This window comes from Trematomus bernacchii, unplaced genomic scaffold, assembly GCF_902827165.1.
Source record: "Trematomus bernacchii unplaced genomic scaffold, fTreBer1.1, whole genome shotgun sequence".
Lineage (NCBI taxonomy): Eukaryota > Metazoa > Chordata > Actinopteri > Perciformes > Nototheniidae > Trematomus > Trematomus bernacchii.
The window spans coordinates 315,642-330,993 of NW_022987722.1; the positions used below are offsets into that span (position 1 = coordinate 315,642).

The 15,352-nt window shown below is 39.9% G+C and overlaps 1 protein-coding gene across 1 annotated transcript in view; it reads right to left on the reverse strand.

The window, feature by feature from the left end:
* Window positions 1-223: 223 nt before the first annotated feature.
* The window catches only part of trip11 (thyroid hormone receptor interactor 11), a 32,368-nt gene continuing 17,239 nt past the window's right edge, over window positions 224-15,352 (reverse strand). Inside the window, exons 12-21 of the mRNA XM_034144343.1 lie at window positions 15,074-15,214; window positions 13,569-13,762; window positions 12,758-12,921; window positions 12,176-12,279; window positions 10,927-11,026; window positions 8,691-8,772; window positions 7,497-7,611; window positions 5,180-5,302; window positions 2,811-2,955; window positions 224-1,544 (exon numbers count right to left, since the gene is read on the reverse strand). Of these exons, the coding sequence (XP_034000234.1) occupies window positions 1,324-1,544; window positions 2,811-2,955; window positions 5,180-5,302; window positions 7,497-7,611; window positions 8,691-8,772; window positions 10,927-11,026; window positions 12,176-12,279; window positions 12,758-12,921; window positions 13,569-13,762; window positions 15,074-15,214 (1,389 nt within the window). The 3' untranslated portion in view covers window positions 224-1,323. The remainder of the gene's footprint in view (window positions 1,545-2,810; window positions 2,956-5,179; window positions 5,303-7,496; window positions 7,612-8,690; window positions 8,773-10,926; window positions 11,027-12,175; window positions 12,280-12,757; window positions 12,922-13,568; window positions 13,763-15,073; window positions 15,215-15,352) is intronic.

A 15,352-nucleotide genomic window follows, 5' to 3' on the forward strand; every position in this document is an offset into this window, starting at 1 on the left:
ACACACACAACAGCTGGATTCAATCATGGAGAGCCCCCCCCCCCCCCCCCCCCCCCCTCTTCCCCTCCAGAGCTGCTGCTGGGGGGGAAACAGGCAGAAAGCATACACAGTGGGTGTCTGTTTTCCAAAGATACAAACCCCACACTGCACATCTGGCTCTGCATGCTGTAGTAGCCACATCTGGTTTGTTTAAATGCACAAAAAAAGACAAAACGCACAGCAGTAAATTTGCCCAGCAGTTCCTTTTATTTGATTTGAAACTCAGATTAAATCAAGTGTACTAACTCCTGTTAAAGATCATCCAAGTTCAAGGTAATCCAACACCTTCTTTTCCATGTTTTTTTTACGTCTACAAAAGTTCTTTTAAAGCGAGGATTTACAGTTTTTACATTTCATCAGCACACCTGGAGAGGCTCTCCTTCTGATTGATGTCTTTACAAAAATGCAGAGCAGCGCTGGCCAGCTCTGGTCAGGTAAAACTTTTTTAAATGTGCATTTTTTTACATTTTGTAAATATATATATTTATATTAACCATATACAATCCTGATTATACAACCAATTAGCAAAAATGCAGGCACTTAAAACTCCCAAAACTTCCTTTATAGTGCCTATAAATAAGAAAAGAAACGCCACCCCCCTTTACATATAACTATAATAACATATGAGCTGATCAACCACAGGCCGCAGACGTAATTACAACGCTTTGCATATCACAGTCCGGCCGTCTGCGACAGACAAGACTTAGCAAGAAATGTCTTCATGGGTTTAACAGATGCACTGAAGCACGTACATCTCCACGCAGGCTTTTGCTGCCAGAGCTTTAGGAAAGTCCTGGATCAGATGCAGTTTGCTGCTGAAAAGAGGAATAAAAACGACTCAGAAGACAAGCGAATAAAAGTCACGATGCAAGTCTCAGGATGAAGACTCGCAGGACGCGAGACGTTTCCTCTGGTCTCGATGGATTGAGCTGCACACAGCGAGTTTAAAAGGTCACTGAAGTGGAGACAAATCTAAATGTAACTCATAATGAAGAGGACAGTTTCTATAAAAATCAAATATGTTGTTTTCTGAAGTATGAATGACCCACAAACGAACGAGTCCTTTCTGCATGTGGAGTCCTTTCATTGCTTATTTTTAAGTTAAATAAAGTTGAGACAGATTGCATAGAGCGGTAATTGCTTAAAAAAAACAACATTTAGTTTCAGTCCCCTCTTTAAAAAAGAAAAAGGGATTATTAAGCCTTTATGAGGATATGTAAAAGAAGAGCAGCAGTGAGTCTAACTCAGTCTGTGTAGTGTATTTGTTATGGTTTAAAGTGTGTATCACTGCTTTAACAGGTCTTTGAGCACCGCTCCCCCGCTCTCTGCGGACACCGGCACCGGGGTGAAGGTGGGCAGCGCGGCGGAGATGGGCTTCATGAGCAAGTGACCCCCGTGACCCCCAGGGCCCCCGGAGCTGGAGCCGGCCAGCAGGGGGACGGCGGCGGAGCGCGGGGCCAGGAACGGGTTCATCTCGCCGGGTCGCTTCCCGAACGACGAACCCCCTGTGAGGAGGAGAGGACAAGTGATGTGTGGTTCATTTCAAGAGTTTGGGCTGTTTTGCGTTCAATGACATGTCTTGTTTTAAAGACTGGTGGATAGTATATCTGAATAAGTATAAAAACATGCACAATTAGCTAACTCTTTCTCCTAAATTCACCCAAAGTAATCATTTAATAATAATGCCTCATTTGCATATCTAAACATAACACTTCAGAAAACTTGTTTAACCCTATTCACCTGTAGTGACCCATCAATGCATTCAAAAACCCACCTGTTCAACACTGCATTCAACCTCTGACCCCCCCCCCCCCCTTTTCTGTTTTTGTTTGTCTCTTTGTGTATTTTTCTTCGTTTTCTGTTTTATTCTCTGTCAAAGCGTCTTTGCGTTTTTTGAAAAGCGCTATATAAGCGTCATGTATTATTATTATTATTATTATTGTTGTAGTGTAGTGACCTCCTATGAGGAGACATTTAGCTTAAAGGGGACCTATCATGCAAAATGCACTTTTGTACGTCTTTTCTACATGAATATGTGTCCCCGGTGTTCCAGGGAACTCACCAAGTGTCAGAAAACACAACCCTCTCTATTTTCCTCCATACCCAAATCTCTAAAAAAGGGGCTGCAACAGATCTGATAAAAACTGATCCAGATTTGAACACTGTCCTGACGTCAGGACGGTGGCGCTACGGCTATTGGGCCAACTCCACCAATCAGGAGGAGACAGCCACGGCCATTGCCGTTCGAAAGCGCTGGAGACGCTGTAGTACATATGCCAGGCCTGTAGATGGTGCTGTTCTCACTGAATCTGCCCTTGCCAAAACAGAGCTAGAAAATGTCAAATTGAGCGAAATGAGGCATGGCTAAAATGCATGATCTGTTTGGTATTTTGAAAAAAAAAAAAAGCATAAATATGCCTTATATAGGTATGGTCCTACACTATATTATTCAAATATAGCATGATAGGTCCACTTTAAGTTTAATATGTTGCAGTCACTGTTAATTTTAAGATTTTGGGCTATTTCGCCTGGACTAGTGGATAGTTAAAATCTAATAAATCCACATGTGTCAGTAGATTTCTCCTAAATTCACCAAAACTTACCATTAATTAAGACCTCATTTACATATTCAAACAGAACATGTCAGAAAACATTCTGAAGTATTGTGTTAATGTCAGTAATGAAGTGGGGAAGTTTCATCTGTTAGTTAAATATTTTACCCCGTTCACCTGCAGTGTCTTAATGTTGGCGGTTATTCCCAAAGTGTTTACCTGCGGCGGAGCCTGACGCTGCGCTGTTGGTTCTCCTCGGAGGCGGCGCGCTCAGAGGCGTGATTTCATGGACGAGGAGTTTTGGTGCGGGCATCGAAGGCGACGACTCGATCTCCAGGAACTTTACAAACATCTCTGAGAAGGACTGCAACAACAAGAAAGAGAGGAAAGTGTGAAGTGCTGCTGAAATACATCTTACACAAGGAGTCCAAAATGAAGAGTTAGATTCAGAATAACTTCCTGGGAAAGAAATGGTGACTAAAATGTACTATGGTGTATCGCAGAGGTGAGCATTGGGATAACAACCCTGGCAAAAACTGGCATTTTTGTTTGTTTAAAATGAATGTTTTTTTACTCCGAGGAACCACATCTCCTCACTTTGCAAAGTTGGTTCAACCCCATAAGACTTTTACATTATAGAGCAAGTTTGGTTATCAACAAATACTAACAATAATCAATATTAATGCATCGATTTATATTCATAAAATCATAAAAATAGGTAAATGACAACTGGCACTACATTAGGAATGTAAATCAACTCAACATTAAAAAAATCACTCAGCAGAATCAAAAATAATCAAAAATGATTTATTAACAATTATTTTTAGTTAAATTGTCAATTAAATGAAATACTATGAATCTAGTGGCACCAACTTGTCTTTTCCATATTCCCAATTCATGGTGACGTCAAAATGGTGATTTAGATTAATGGTACAGCCATATTTCTCTGTGTGCATATTATTATCTCTTCTCCTGTTTTCACTCTGGACGTTTCCTTGTGAAAGCATACAGACCCCGAGTGCTTTGTTTCTCTATAAATGAAGGGAAGTTATGCTGGAGCCGGTCTGTGATAACTCGCTGAAAGAGAGTCCTGGGAAGTGTGGTGTTTGTCTAATATACAACATAAATCAGTCAGAGCCATTACAGCGTTTCTCTGGGCTTTGCAGCCTTTTGGGGTGGGGCGGGTTTGTTGGTCTCTCCTCAAAAGAAATTGTGATTTTAGTTTACATTATTTTGCACCATTATAACTATAGATAGACTGAAATAAGGTCTGTGGTTAACACAAGCTGAACACACTTTAATGCTTTGTTCTACAACATAAAATACGTCAGTAAATACCCCACTGATGGATTTAAAACCTACAGTTGCTAACAAGGGTCTAAATGCGACGACTCAACGTCATCACGCCCAACATTAGCCGCCTTTAGCTTAGCGGTGGTGACGTGAAGTCATGTGACCGTGCTGTAGTTCCTTTATAGCCCAACATTAGCCGCCTTTAGCTTAGCGGTGGTGACGTGAAGTCGTGTGACCGTGCTGTAGTTCCTTTATAGCCCAACATTAGCCACCTTTAGCTTAGCGGTGGAGACGTGAAGTCATGTGACCGGGCTGTAGTTCCTTTATAGCCCAACATTAGCCTCCTTTAGCTTAGCGGTGGTGACGTGAAGTCGTGTGACCGTGCTGTAGTTCCTTTATAGCCCAACATTAGCCGCCTTTAGCTTAGCAGTGGTGACGTGAAGTCATGTGACCGTGCTGTAGTTCCTTTATAGCCCAACATTAGCCACCTTTAGCTTAGCGGTGGTGACGTGAAGTCATGTGACCGTGCTGTAGTTCCTTTATAGCCCAACATTAGCCGCCTTTAGCTTAGCAGTGGTGACGTGAAGTCATGTGACCGTGCTGTAGTTCCTTTATAGCCCAACATTAGCCACCTTTAGCTTAGCAGTGGTGACGTGAAGTCATGTGACCGTGCTGTAGTTCCTTTATAGCCCAACATTAGCCACCTTTAGCTTAGCAGTGGTGACGTGAAGTCATGTGACCGTGCTGTAGTTCCTTTATAGCCCAACATTAGTTGCCTTTAGCTTAGCGGTTGTGACGTGAAGTCATGTGACTGTGCTGTAGTTCCTTTATAGTCCAACATTAGCCGCCTTTAGCTTAGCGGTGGTGACGTGAAGTCATGTGACCGTGCTGTAGTTCCTTTATAGCCCAACATTAGCCACCTTTAGCTTAGCGGTGGTGACGTGAAGTCATGTGACCGTGCTGTAGTTCCTTTATAGCCCAACATTAGCCACCTTTAGCTTAGCGGTGGTGACGTGAAGTCATGTGACCGTGCTGTAGTTCCTTTAAAGCCCAACATTAGCCGCCTTTAGCTTAGCGGTGGTGACGTGAAGTCATGTGACCGTGCTGTAGTTTCTTTATAGCCTAAAGTTAGCTTCTTTTTTTTTTAAATCATAAAGTGGTGTTAATATGTGGAGATAATTTTCTGCAGTGATCCAAAATCCAATGGAGAAATCCTATTTGCTATTTGTGGAGGGATCTAGCAAGATGCTAACTTTGTGAACTTAAAATGACCTAACGTTTTGTTTCTTTCTTACCGAGTTGAGGGTCTGTGCACTGGTGGGTCTCTGAGGAGTGTTCGGGACACTCTGAGCTCCTCTTCCTCCGAGCCAGGTAGAAACCCATCCTGTGACACCGTGACGACCGTCGTCCTCCAACATCTGCACACAGAAGTTTAGGATTATTTAAACACTTACACACAAACATAACAAATAACAGACAGTGCTGGAACATGCAGAAACCAGACAGGGATGTTCGAAGCCTCCACCTAAATAATGTTAATTCATTGAGTTAATATCCCTATCCTTATTTTAGATGAACAGTTTTTTTTTGTTCAGGTTCAGGAATTCGATTCCCTTAAATCTAACCGAAAATCCAGGTGCAGAAATTTGAGACAAATCCTTTTTATGATCTCAGAAGGAATATAGTCTCCAAATGATCATAAAACACCTCGTAAATGTATGAATAAGTACATGAAATACAGAATGAAGTGATGAAAAGTGAACATTACAGTCTTATAAAGTTTGTTCAGGCTTTTTTTGTCATTGTTCTTCTGTTTCCAAAGAGGCGGTAAGATTATTTCCCTTTAAAATTGATTTCCTTTCCGTCCGCCACCACTTTCTGGACACATATTTTGTGTACCCACTAACTACTTGAGCTCATACACAGAAGGAAACTCCAGAATTTATTATCCTCAATTTTTTTTAGAATCTTTCTTCCTTTCATAAGGCAGCAGATCCACTGAATCTGAAATATGGTCTGTTTTTGTGGGACACTTGGCTGCGGTAAACATGAGTAGAGTGGAAAAATCTAAATAGCAATAACAGGACATGAGGGAGGGCTTAAAAAGAAATAAGTGGAACGACCTCCGACACAATTAATATGGCTCTTCTGAGGAGATTTAATCGCATTTGTGTGTCTCTGTTTTGCTTTAGCAGTGTTGGGTAATCGCTGGCCGGAGTCCCACAGGGCAGGAGGTCTGGATGAGGAAACACTTTCTGTTTGTGAGCACCGAGAGGATCTGCTGGAGTTAAAAGTCACAGCTCAAAAGTAAAATGTAGTGACAATTAGTCTCTCTTTTAGCAAGAGTAAGCCTGCCTACTTTTATTGTCATTATCTTTTAGTTTGTCCATGCTGTTATGCTTTTATTTTTTAATTAAAGGGGCCCTACTGTGCTCATTTTCAGATTCATATCAGTATGTAGTGTCTCTACTTTAAAGAGTCCTCTCCTGCTGATGTTCAGGTGTATATCAGTATGTAGTGTCTCTACTTTAAAGAGTCCTCTCCTGCTGATGTCCAGGTGTATATCAGTATGTAGTGTCTCTACTTTAAAGAGTCCTCTCCTGCTGATGTTCAGGTGTATATCAGTATGTAGTGTCTCTACTTTAAAGAGTCCTCTCCTGCTGATGTTCAGGTGTATATCAGTATGTAGTGTCTCTACTTTAAAGAGTCCTCTCCTGCTGATGTTCAGGTGTATATCAGTATGTAGTGTCTCTACTTTAAAGAGTCCTCTCCTGCTGATGTTCAGGTGTATATCAGTATGTAGTGTCTCTACTTTAAAGAGTCCTCTCCTGCTGATGTTCAGGTGTATATCAGTATGTCGTGTCTCTACTTTAAAGAGTCCTCTCCTGCTTATGTTCAGGTGTATATCAGTATGTAGTGTCTCTACTTTAAAGAGTCCTCTCCTGCTAATGTTCAGGTGTATATCAGTATCTAGTGTCTCTACTTTAAAGAGTCCTCTCCTGCTAATGTTCAGGTGTATATCAGTATCTAGTGTCTCTACTTTAAAGAGTCCTCTCCTGCTAATGTTCAGGTGTATATCAGTATCTAGTGTCTCTACTGGGACATGTCTTCATGCTTTAATGTTCAAAAAGCTCTTTATTTTTCTCATACTGCCTGTGCTGCAGCACCTCTTTTCACCCTCTGTCTGAAACCAGAGCCCAGTCTGCTCTGATTGGTTAGCTGGCTGGCTCTGTTGTGATTGGTCAACCGCTTAGAGATGTCCCGCCTCTTAGCCTATCACGTACAATGTGTTAGAGCGGTAGCCAGTAGGAGCTAGAGTGTTCCTCAGTGATCTCAGTCCAATGGAGGCGTAACCTTTCAACCTAATATTCTCTAAAAGTAAGAACTCTTACCTACTAGGGCTGCAAATGGCAATTATTTATTTGTCAATGTTTTTAGCAGTTTATTTAATATATTCATCTTTCGACTAATAAAACGTCAGAACATTTTGTAAATTGTCCATCCCAGTTTCTCAAAGTTCAAGGCGATGTCTTTAAAGGTTGTGTGTTGTCACTCAAACCCAAAGATATCCATTATTTCTGCGTAGAGATATGATAATGAGGAACCTCTCACCTTGTCCACGTCTTCTCTGCTCAGCCCCAGCACACTTCCCATGAGCCTCAGCACGTCGGCACGTTTGTCCTTGTGTGTGTGGAAGTATCCCAGGAACAGGTTACGCATCAGGACTCTGGAAACACAATGAAACAGCCGGAATATTATTAATATTATTATTTTCAATGTATTATTTTAACATTTATATGGGCAGATTTATTTTACATTTTTATGTTTTTTTCCTTTTGATTTTTTATTATTATTTAATGTTTTTTGCTTTTAAAAAATGTCTAAAAAACCTTCGGATTTAAGGCATTTGATGGAAGGATTCTTTGTCCGTTTTATTTTTAATAAAGGAGTCTGTATTTGTACATGTACAGACAAACCAAGTCAACACATTTAAAGTATTGCAAAATAATATGACTTAAAACTTCCCCACATTTGTACATTTGTTTAATTTATTACTATAATATACGATAAATATACTTTTTTTTCTCAAAAAATTATCCCTTTCTATACTTTTTGGCAGTAAACCAGTAGCTTTTTTAATGTTTTATGTAACTTGAGAAACACTTAAAGATAGGGTAGGTAAGAATGGAGAAACCAGCTCGAGTGCGCTAGAATTTGAAAGTACACAACCGGAAAAAATCTGCCCCTTCCTTCAGACTTCCTTACAGAGCCCCTCCTCCAACACACACGAACGCGCACATGACCAATGAGGGCACGAGATAAGTTTGTGCACAGATGGAAGGCTGACAGGCAGGTAGGCCATCCAGTTATTTTAGCCGGGCCGGCTCAGATGATTGGTCGTGCTTTTTACAGCGCCACGGCTTCCACAGATGAAATGTTTTAATGTATTTATTGTCAAAGCATTTAATGCATTCATTGCTATCGGGATGTTAAGAGCATTCCATGGAATATAACAAGTGTTTCTGAAATGAATTACCTACCCTACCTTTAAGCCTTAATTTTATCAAAGAAATTCAATATGTCCATATTTGGATGATTTTCTTTGCCTCTTTGTGAGAGATTACTGCAGTAAGAGATGTGATTCCTTCGTGTCATAACATAAGATAAAGACAAAACCTCATCACATATTTATGCTGCAGTTAGACTTTGTAAGATTCCTTGAAACTGTGGGAGAGACATAATGAAAACCAAAGGTGTTGTTGAACAAAATCGTATTAAAAGTAAATAAAAGAGAGAGAGACTTACTTATCAATCTTCCCCTCCGTGCTGTTCAGAAGACTCATCAGTTTCTGCTGCACCTCGTCCAACATCTCCTGTCTTATTTCCACTGAGAAACACACAGTGAAAAATATGTTATATTGAACTTTTTAATATTAGATTATTTTTGTAGTATCATTAATTTAGTGTTAAAGGTCCCATGTCATGCTTTTCCGGTTATTACCCGTCCCCTTGTGTGTTATGTAGCTTTTTCTGCATGTAAACGGTCTGCAGAGTCACAAACCCTCAAAGTACACCCTGTAGGGAGTAAAACTCTAACACAGAAAAGACCTGTCTATGCTGCCCCAGAACGCCTCGTTGGAGATTTCTCTTTTTCCATTTGTTTCTTCCGGGAACCAAGTGAGTCTGTGTGTGAGCACACACACACAGACTCACAGCCAGGCTGCGGGTGTGTGTGTGCTCGGGCTGGTTTCGGGCTGGGTTTCGCGCTGGGTTTCGCTGTGTCTCGCTGTCTCGCCGACCCCACGCAGCAACCAGGAAACCACACCAGTAAGCGAGCTCACACTGTCCGCTCCTCGCAGCAGCGAGCCTCGCAACGTCCCGCCAACACGGCACCCAGACCCCACGCAGCATTCTCATCTGTTTGTCCTTACTGGTGTCATTTTCTGGTTGCTAACAAACGCCATTTAAACACATAATCACTGATGTTCCGCTGTAACGGTGGACTCATCAGAACAGAGTGGGCGAGCTGACCAATCAGAGCACAGTGGGCTCATAGGGAGGGGGGGGGCAGGAGCTCCAACAAGGTGTGTAGGACAGAGAGTGAATACACATACTATACAGAGATGCTGTATGAGAAACCAATGTGATTTTGGAACATTGAACAATGTAAATCTATTCTAGTAGACCTCAACAATGGAATTATGATCAGTAGAAATGGCCATGACATGGGACCTTTAATACATGATACAAAGCCATCGCCATCCTCTGACTGCTGAGATATTCTCACGCTGACTATAAATAGAGTGAATGTAAACTCTCCATACAGTAGGTGATTGATTCGTAATGTAAATGCATGACTTCATATATCTGGACTCAACGAACACAATGTCTGGAAAGCCGTCTGAGAATTTGCTCTGAAGTAACAGCCAAATGTGAGAGTGATAAGAGTGACATCTGCACAGAAATAATAAAACAGGAGAACCTGAAGCGCGGCAGAGACCAGGTTTACTTCTCTCTGTTATTCTGACTACGATAAGGACACACTAGAATAAAAACATGAGCAGGGAAGAAATAATAAGACGTCGATATTCAAAGGCCAGGAAAATGGCAGCAAATGCATTCCTTAATATCTCAAATAAACATTAATCAGAATATGTCACTTATCCAGGATGGGAATTGGGTTTTGGGAAAGTTGCTCCATTTGAGAATAGAATAAAATGAAAGATCCATTAAAAAAAGAATTCAACTATTTATTTAAACAAAAGAAGGTCAATTAAGAATGTGTAATAAAAGGAAAAATAGAATACACACATGATAGGATACAATCATAGAGAGAGATAGATAGATAGATATAGAGATAGATAGATAGATAGATAGATAGAGATAGATAGATATAGAGAGAGATAGATAGAGATAGATAGATAGATAGATAGATAGATATAGATAGATATAGAGAGAGATAGATAGAGATAGATAGATAGATAGATAGATAGATAGATAGATAGATAGATAGATAGATAGATATAGAGAGAGATAGATAGATAGATATAGAGATAGATAGATAGATAGATAGATATAGAGAGATAGATAGATAGATAGATAGATAGATAGATAGATAGATAGAGAGAGATAGATAGATATAGAGAGAGATAGATAGATAGATAGATAGATAGATAGATAGATAGAGAGAGATAGATAGATATAGAGAGAGATAGATAGATAGATATAGAGATAGATAGATAGAGATAGATAGATATAGAGAGAGATAGATAGATAGATAGATAGATATAGAGAGAGATAGATAGATAGATAGATGGATACATAGATATATAGAGAGAGAGATAGATAGATGGATAGATGGATAGATAGATAGATGGATAGATGGATAGATAGGTACTAGTCAAAGACATTTCTTTTACTGTTACCTCGTGAATATTTGTAATCTACTTTATAAATGTCAGAAGTTTATAAGGAGTGCTGTCAGATGTTTCCCTCTGAGGAGCAGATGTTGGCAGGTGAAACACACCTGGCTGAACCTCACCTTGTTTCTTCAGCTCTTCCATTTGTTCCTCATTCAGGTCCAGCTGATCGCTGAGGCGAGACGCCGACTCCAGAGCAGCGCTGGCTTCATCCAGGTTAATCTGAGAGAGAGGGAAACACCAACAATAAATACACCTTTTTAATAATGACTGCAACTTCAGTTACATTTTTAGATTGAAACTCCGTCTGGAGGGAACACAAGAGCCTTTGCAGACCATTTACATGCACTAAAACCCTCTATAACACACTACAGCAGCGGCTCCCAACCTTTTTCAACTCAGGGCCCACTTAAGAATCTAAAAAATGTTCGCGGCTCACATTCAACCATAAACAATACGGAGGCTAAATAAAGTTCTCAGAGTACTTTTTATTTTAATTAGAAAAGGAGCTGGCTATCAGTAACAAACAGACATTTGTATTACACGGTTTAGTTGAATACTCGATTCTGATTGGTCAATTCAGAACATGTGACACGTTGTTAATCCAGTAGAACAGACCGCTGTCAATGTCCGTTGCTAAGGAGGATCAAGAAACAGAAAGGAAAAGAGGTTCAAATAAAAAAAACAAATCTTAATAATGAAATGTTTCCACACAAATCATAATGTTTTGCAAATTATTTGGCGGGCCACTTGCAATGCCTTCGCGGACCACTAGGGAGCCGCGACCCACAGGTGGGGAACCGCTGCACTACAGGAAAGGGAAAACTTAAAAAAGCATAATAGGGCCTTTTTAAGAAATATGTGTTTGATGTGCGGCGTTGCTGTTGGAGGCATAAGTAGACATTTGAGATACACACAATCTTTGCTTGTTCATTTTCTTCATATCATCCACTACACCCCAAAATATTGTACTTTTCTCCATGTACTTGACTTCTCAAGTTACTGATTACTTTAAAAATGATGACTTTTCCATACAAAATAAATACCACAGACTTGTCAAATATGATGTTTTAATGTATTTAATTACAGATGAAAACACTTTGTAGGAAAATAAAGTTGGCTATGATTAAAAAATATCCATTTAATGTATTTTTTTGTAAAAAAGCATTTCATAGTTCCAGCTTAAGAAATGTGAAACTTTGCTTATACTTCTATTATTTGTAATTGAGTATCATGCTAAATGCAGGACTTTTACTTGTATCTGAGTATTTTGTGTTATATTAGTACATTTGCTTTCGTTAAGGGTCCGAGTACTTATGTTGCGGGATATAATTAAATGAACATATCTGATTTGTTTGTTTGTTTGTTTACCTGCAGGGAAGATGCTTGGTCATGCAGCCTCTCAGCTTTCCTCTTCCACTCGTCCTTCTCCTTCTTCAGCCTGTCGAGCTCTGAAGAGTACATCGCTTTCTCCTCTGATGGGGAACAACACAATTACTACAGGTAGTAAGGGATTTACAAAGTGAAAATGACAATAACAAATGAGGAACATTTATAAACAACATCAAGGTATAAACAAACAGAAAGAGTTATATCACCGAACCATAAAACAATAAAACATGAACAGTGATACTACTAAAAGAAAAATGATAATAATGCACAAGTCTTCACCAGACTCAGGGACAGTTAAACACCTGAACTTTTGAAAGAACATTCATCTGTTTGCAACTTACACATTATTTATCTAATGTAACATATTCCAATTACTTGTATATAGACTCTCCTTGCACTATTTCTATTCTATTTGTATTACTTGCACTATTTTGTCTGTTTTATTATGTTGCACTGTTGGAGGAGTCTCTGACCTGAGATTTCCATTGACATATCTACACTGTAGCTAATGTACAAATGACAATAAAAGCCTTGAATCCTCTTCATGGTGAATGGACTTGCCTTGCTGAAACTGCTCCAGCACCATCTGCAGGTTGGACAGCGACACTGCGTACTGGTTGACCTGCTCCTGGGACGTCCTGAGGTGGATCAGAGCGTCGTCTCTCTGCTTCACCGCTCCACTCAGCTGCTCCTGCAGAGACTCCACCTGCATGCTGGCCTGTTGGCTGCAGGAGAGAAACTGGACTTCAACTATTGTATATATATATATATAAACTTCATTTAATGCCGTTATCTCATTGAAATCAAGACCCGAGAACACCTGGTAGACAACAGAGATAGCATTAAAATGAAAGACAAGAAAAGTAGTTTTGAGGGTAAAGACAATGGTTGATATACAAATATGAATTGGGCTCCACCAGAGGAAGTTCAGCAGTTATCAGCCTCAGTTAAGGGTTAATAATCATAGATGTAAGCAGAGCAGCTATTAAAGAAATAAGCAACACAATCCTTCAAACTAGTCTGGTGGTTAAACACAGAAACTTAACCATCTGTAGGTATGGGAAATCAAATATCTCTAACTTCGATTTTGCACCTATGTTGTACGGTTAACTAAATATGAGTGCTTCCACAAAACATTTACACATAAGACTTTTGAATTATAATGATCAGTGAAGTTAAATGACATGTATTTACTGCATGCAGTGTTTATAGCAAGGAAATGACACGTATGTACACAAATATAATATAAGAAAATCGATGTATTGCCCAGACCTAGTTTTACAGTGGAATTAAATGTTTTGACATACGCCCAACTAAATAATCTTCAGTATTTCAGGTTTTTATTTGTATTTAATTCTTGGTTGATGCTGACCTGGACTTCTCCACAGCGCTGGAGGACGATGCCAGCCTCTCGTCCAGCAGGTTGACTCTCCTGCGCAGCTCGCTCTCTCGGTCCTCCGCAGCGAGAGCTTCTCTGGTGTACGAGTCCTCGATGTCCAGCAGGTGGTTACGCAGCCTCTCCAGCTCCAGGTTCAGACGCTGCTCTTTGTCCCGCACGTGCTGAAGCTGTGGGAGGAAACGGAGACATCCTGACATGAGGAGAGAGTCGAGAATACCGCGGTACTTTGAGGACTTTTTCCTGCATGCTTAAATCTGCTTTACGAACATTTTGAGTTTCGAGTTTTGGTTCAGGACAGTATGTATTAGGGATGGGAATTTGAAAGCAAAATTATATTTGAATATTTGACCCCCAAAAAAACGGTTAACCGAATATTCGAAATGTACACATACATATATTGTTTAAAGTGGACCTATCATGCTATTTGTAGGCAATAGCATAGGTCTCAGATATATACAAATATATAAAAAACATGTCTATGAAGTGTTTTGCTCAAAATACCAAACAGATCACCCATTCTAGCCATGCCTCATATCACTCTATTTCACTTCCTGTTTCAAAAGTGCTGATTTGGGGTATAAAGCTTTAAAAAAAAGAAGAAAGAAATTCATACAAAAAAAAAGGAGGGGCTGAGCTCATGTGGGACCCGGCAGCTACTGTCTAAACTAAATACTGCCGTGATGAAACGCCATATCATGGATTATCAAGGATTATTTCTGAAACAGTATGGAGCTCAAAGGCTTTCTCTCTTGCCGGTTATACCACAAGGTGAGTTCCTTTTTATTTCCTGCTTCTTCACACACATGCTCTCCAGTACAGGTTAGCTCTGAGTGTTAGCGATGCTAATGTAAACACCGACCATATTACGTCCAAAACAGACGGGCATTGTTTCTGATAGCAACGTTTCTGATAGGGCCGTGGGTCCACATTTCAGATGTTACGTCATATCGGACGCTAATCTGGATCAGCTCCGTTGTAGCCCCGTTTTTAGAGATTTGGGTACGGAGGAAAAGAGAGAGGGTTTTACTTTCTGTAAATGTATAAAAGACATCAAAAAGTGCATTTTGCATGATAGGTCCCCTTTAAATGTTAAAATGTAACATTACACATGTTTTTGTTTTTTAAATATTTTTCTTAAGATATTTAAAATGGCACTGTCGTATACATTGAATGAATCCATTTGATAACATGTAATCAACTTAGGCACCCCTCAACATTTTGAATATTTGATGAATCATTCTCATCCCTAGTATGTATAATGGTATGTAACTGTACATCAATACGAGTAAAGCTGCAACCATGAGTTGACCAACTATTATGATAATTGATTAATTGTTAAAGCAATTTTTCATGCAAAATTGTTAGACATTTTTCTTTTCAGTTTCAGTCAGTTTCTCTGCCTTTATCCATTTCATATCCTATTAAGGAAACATATGCATCCCATCAGATTCAACAAAATGTGATATCCTTCCTCATACCTCGGTTTGCACTGCAGTGGTCGCCATCTGTTTCTGCTTCAGCGCCATCATCACCTGATCCCTCTCATGCTGGAAGGCCACAGCTTTGTCCTGCATGGACTTCAGCTCGTTCAGCAGCTGGTTCAGCTCTCCTGACTTACCCTGCGTCACATCATCAGCAGAGGGAAGCACATATGTAAATATTTGAAAAGAACTAAAGAACACCACAGTATGCAGAGTATCATTAAAACACTTGAATGTTGGAATCTTGCTTTTCAGGAATACTTCAACCCAAAATGA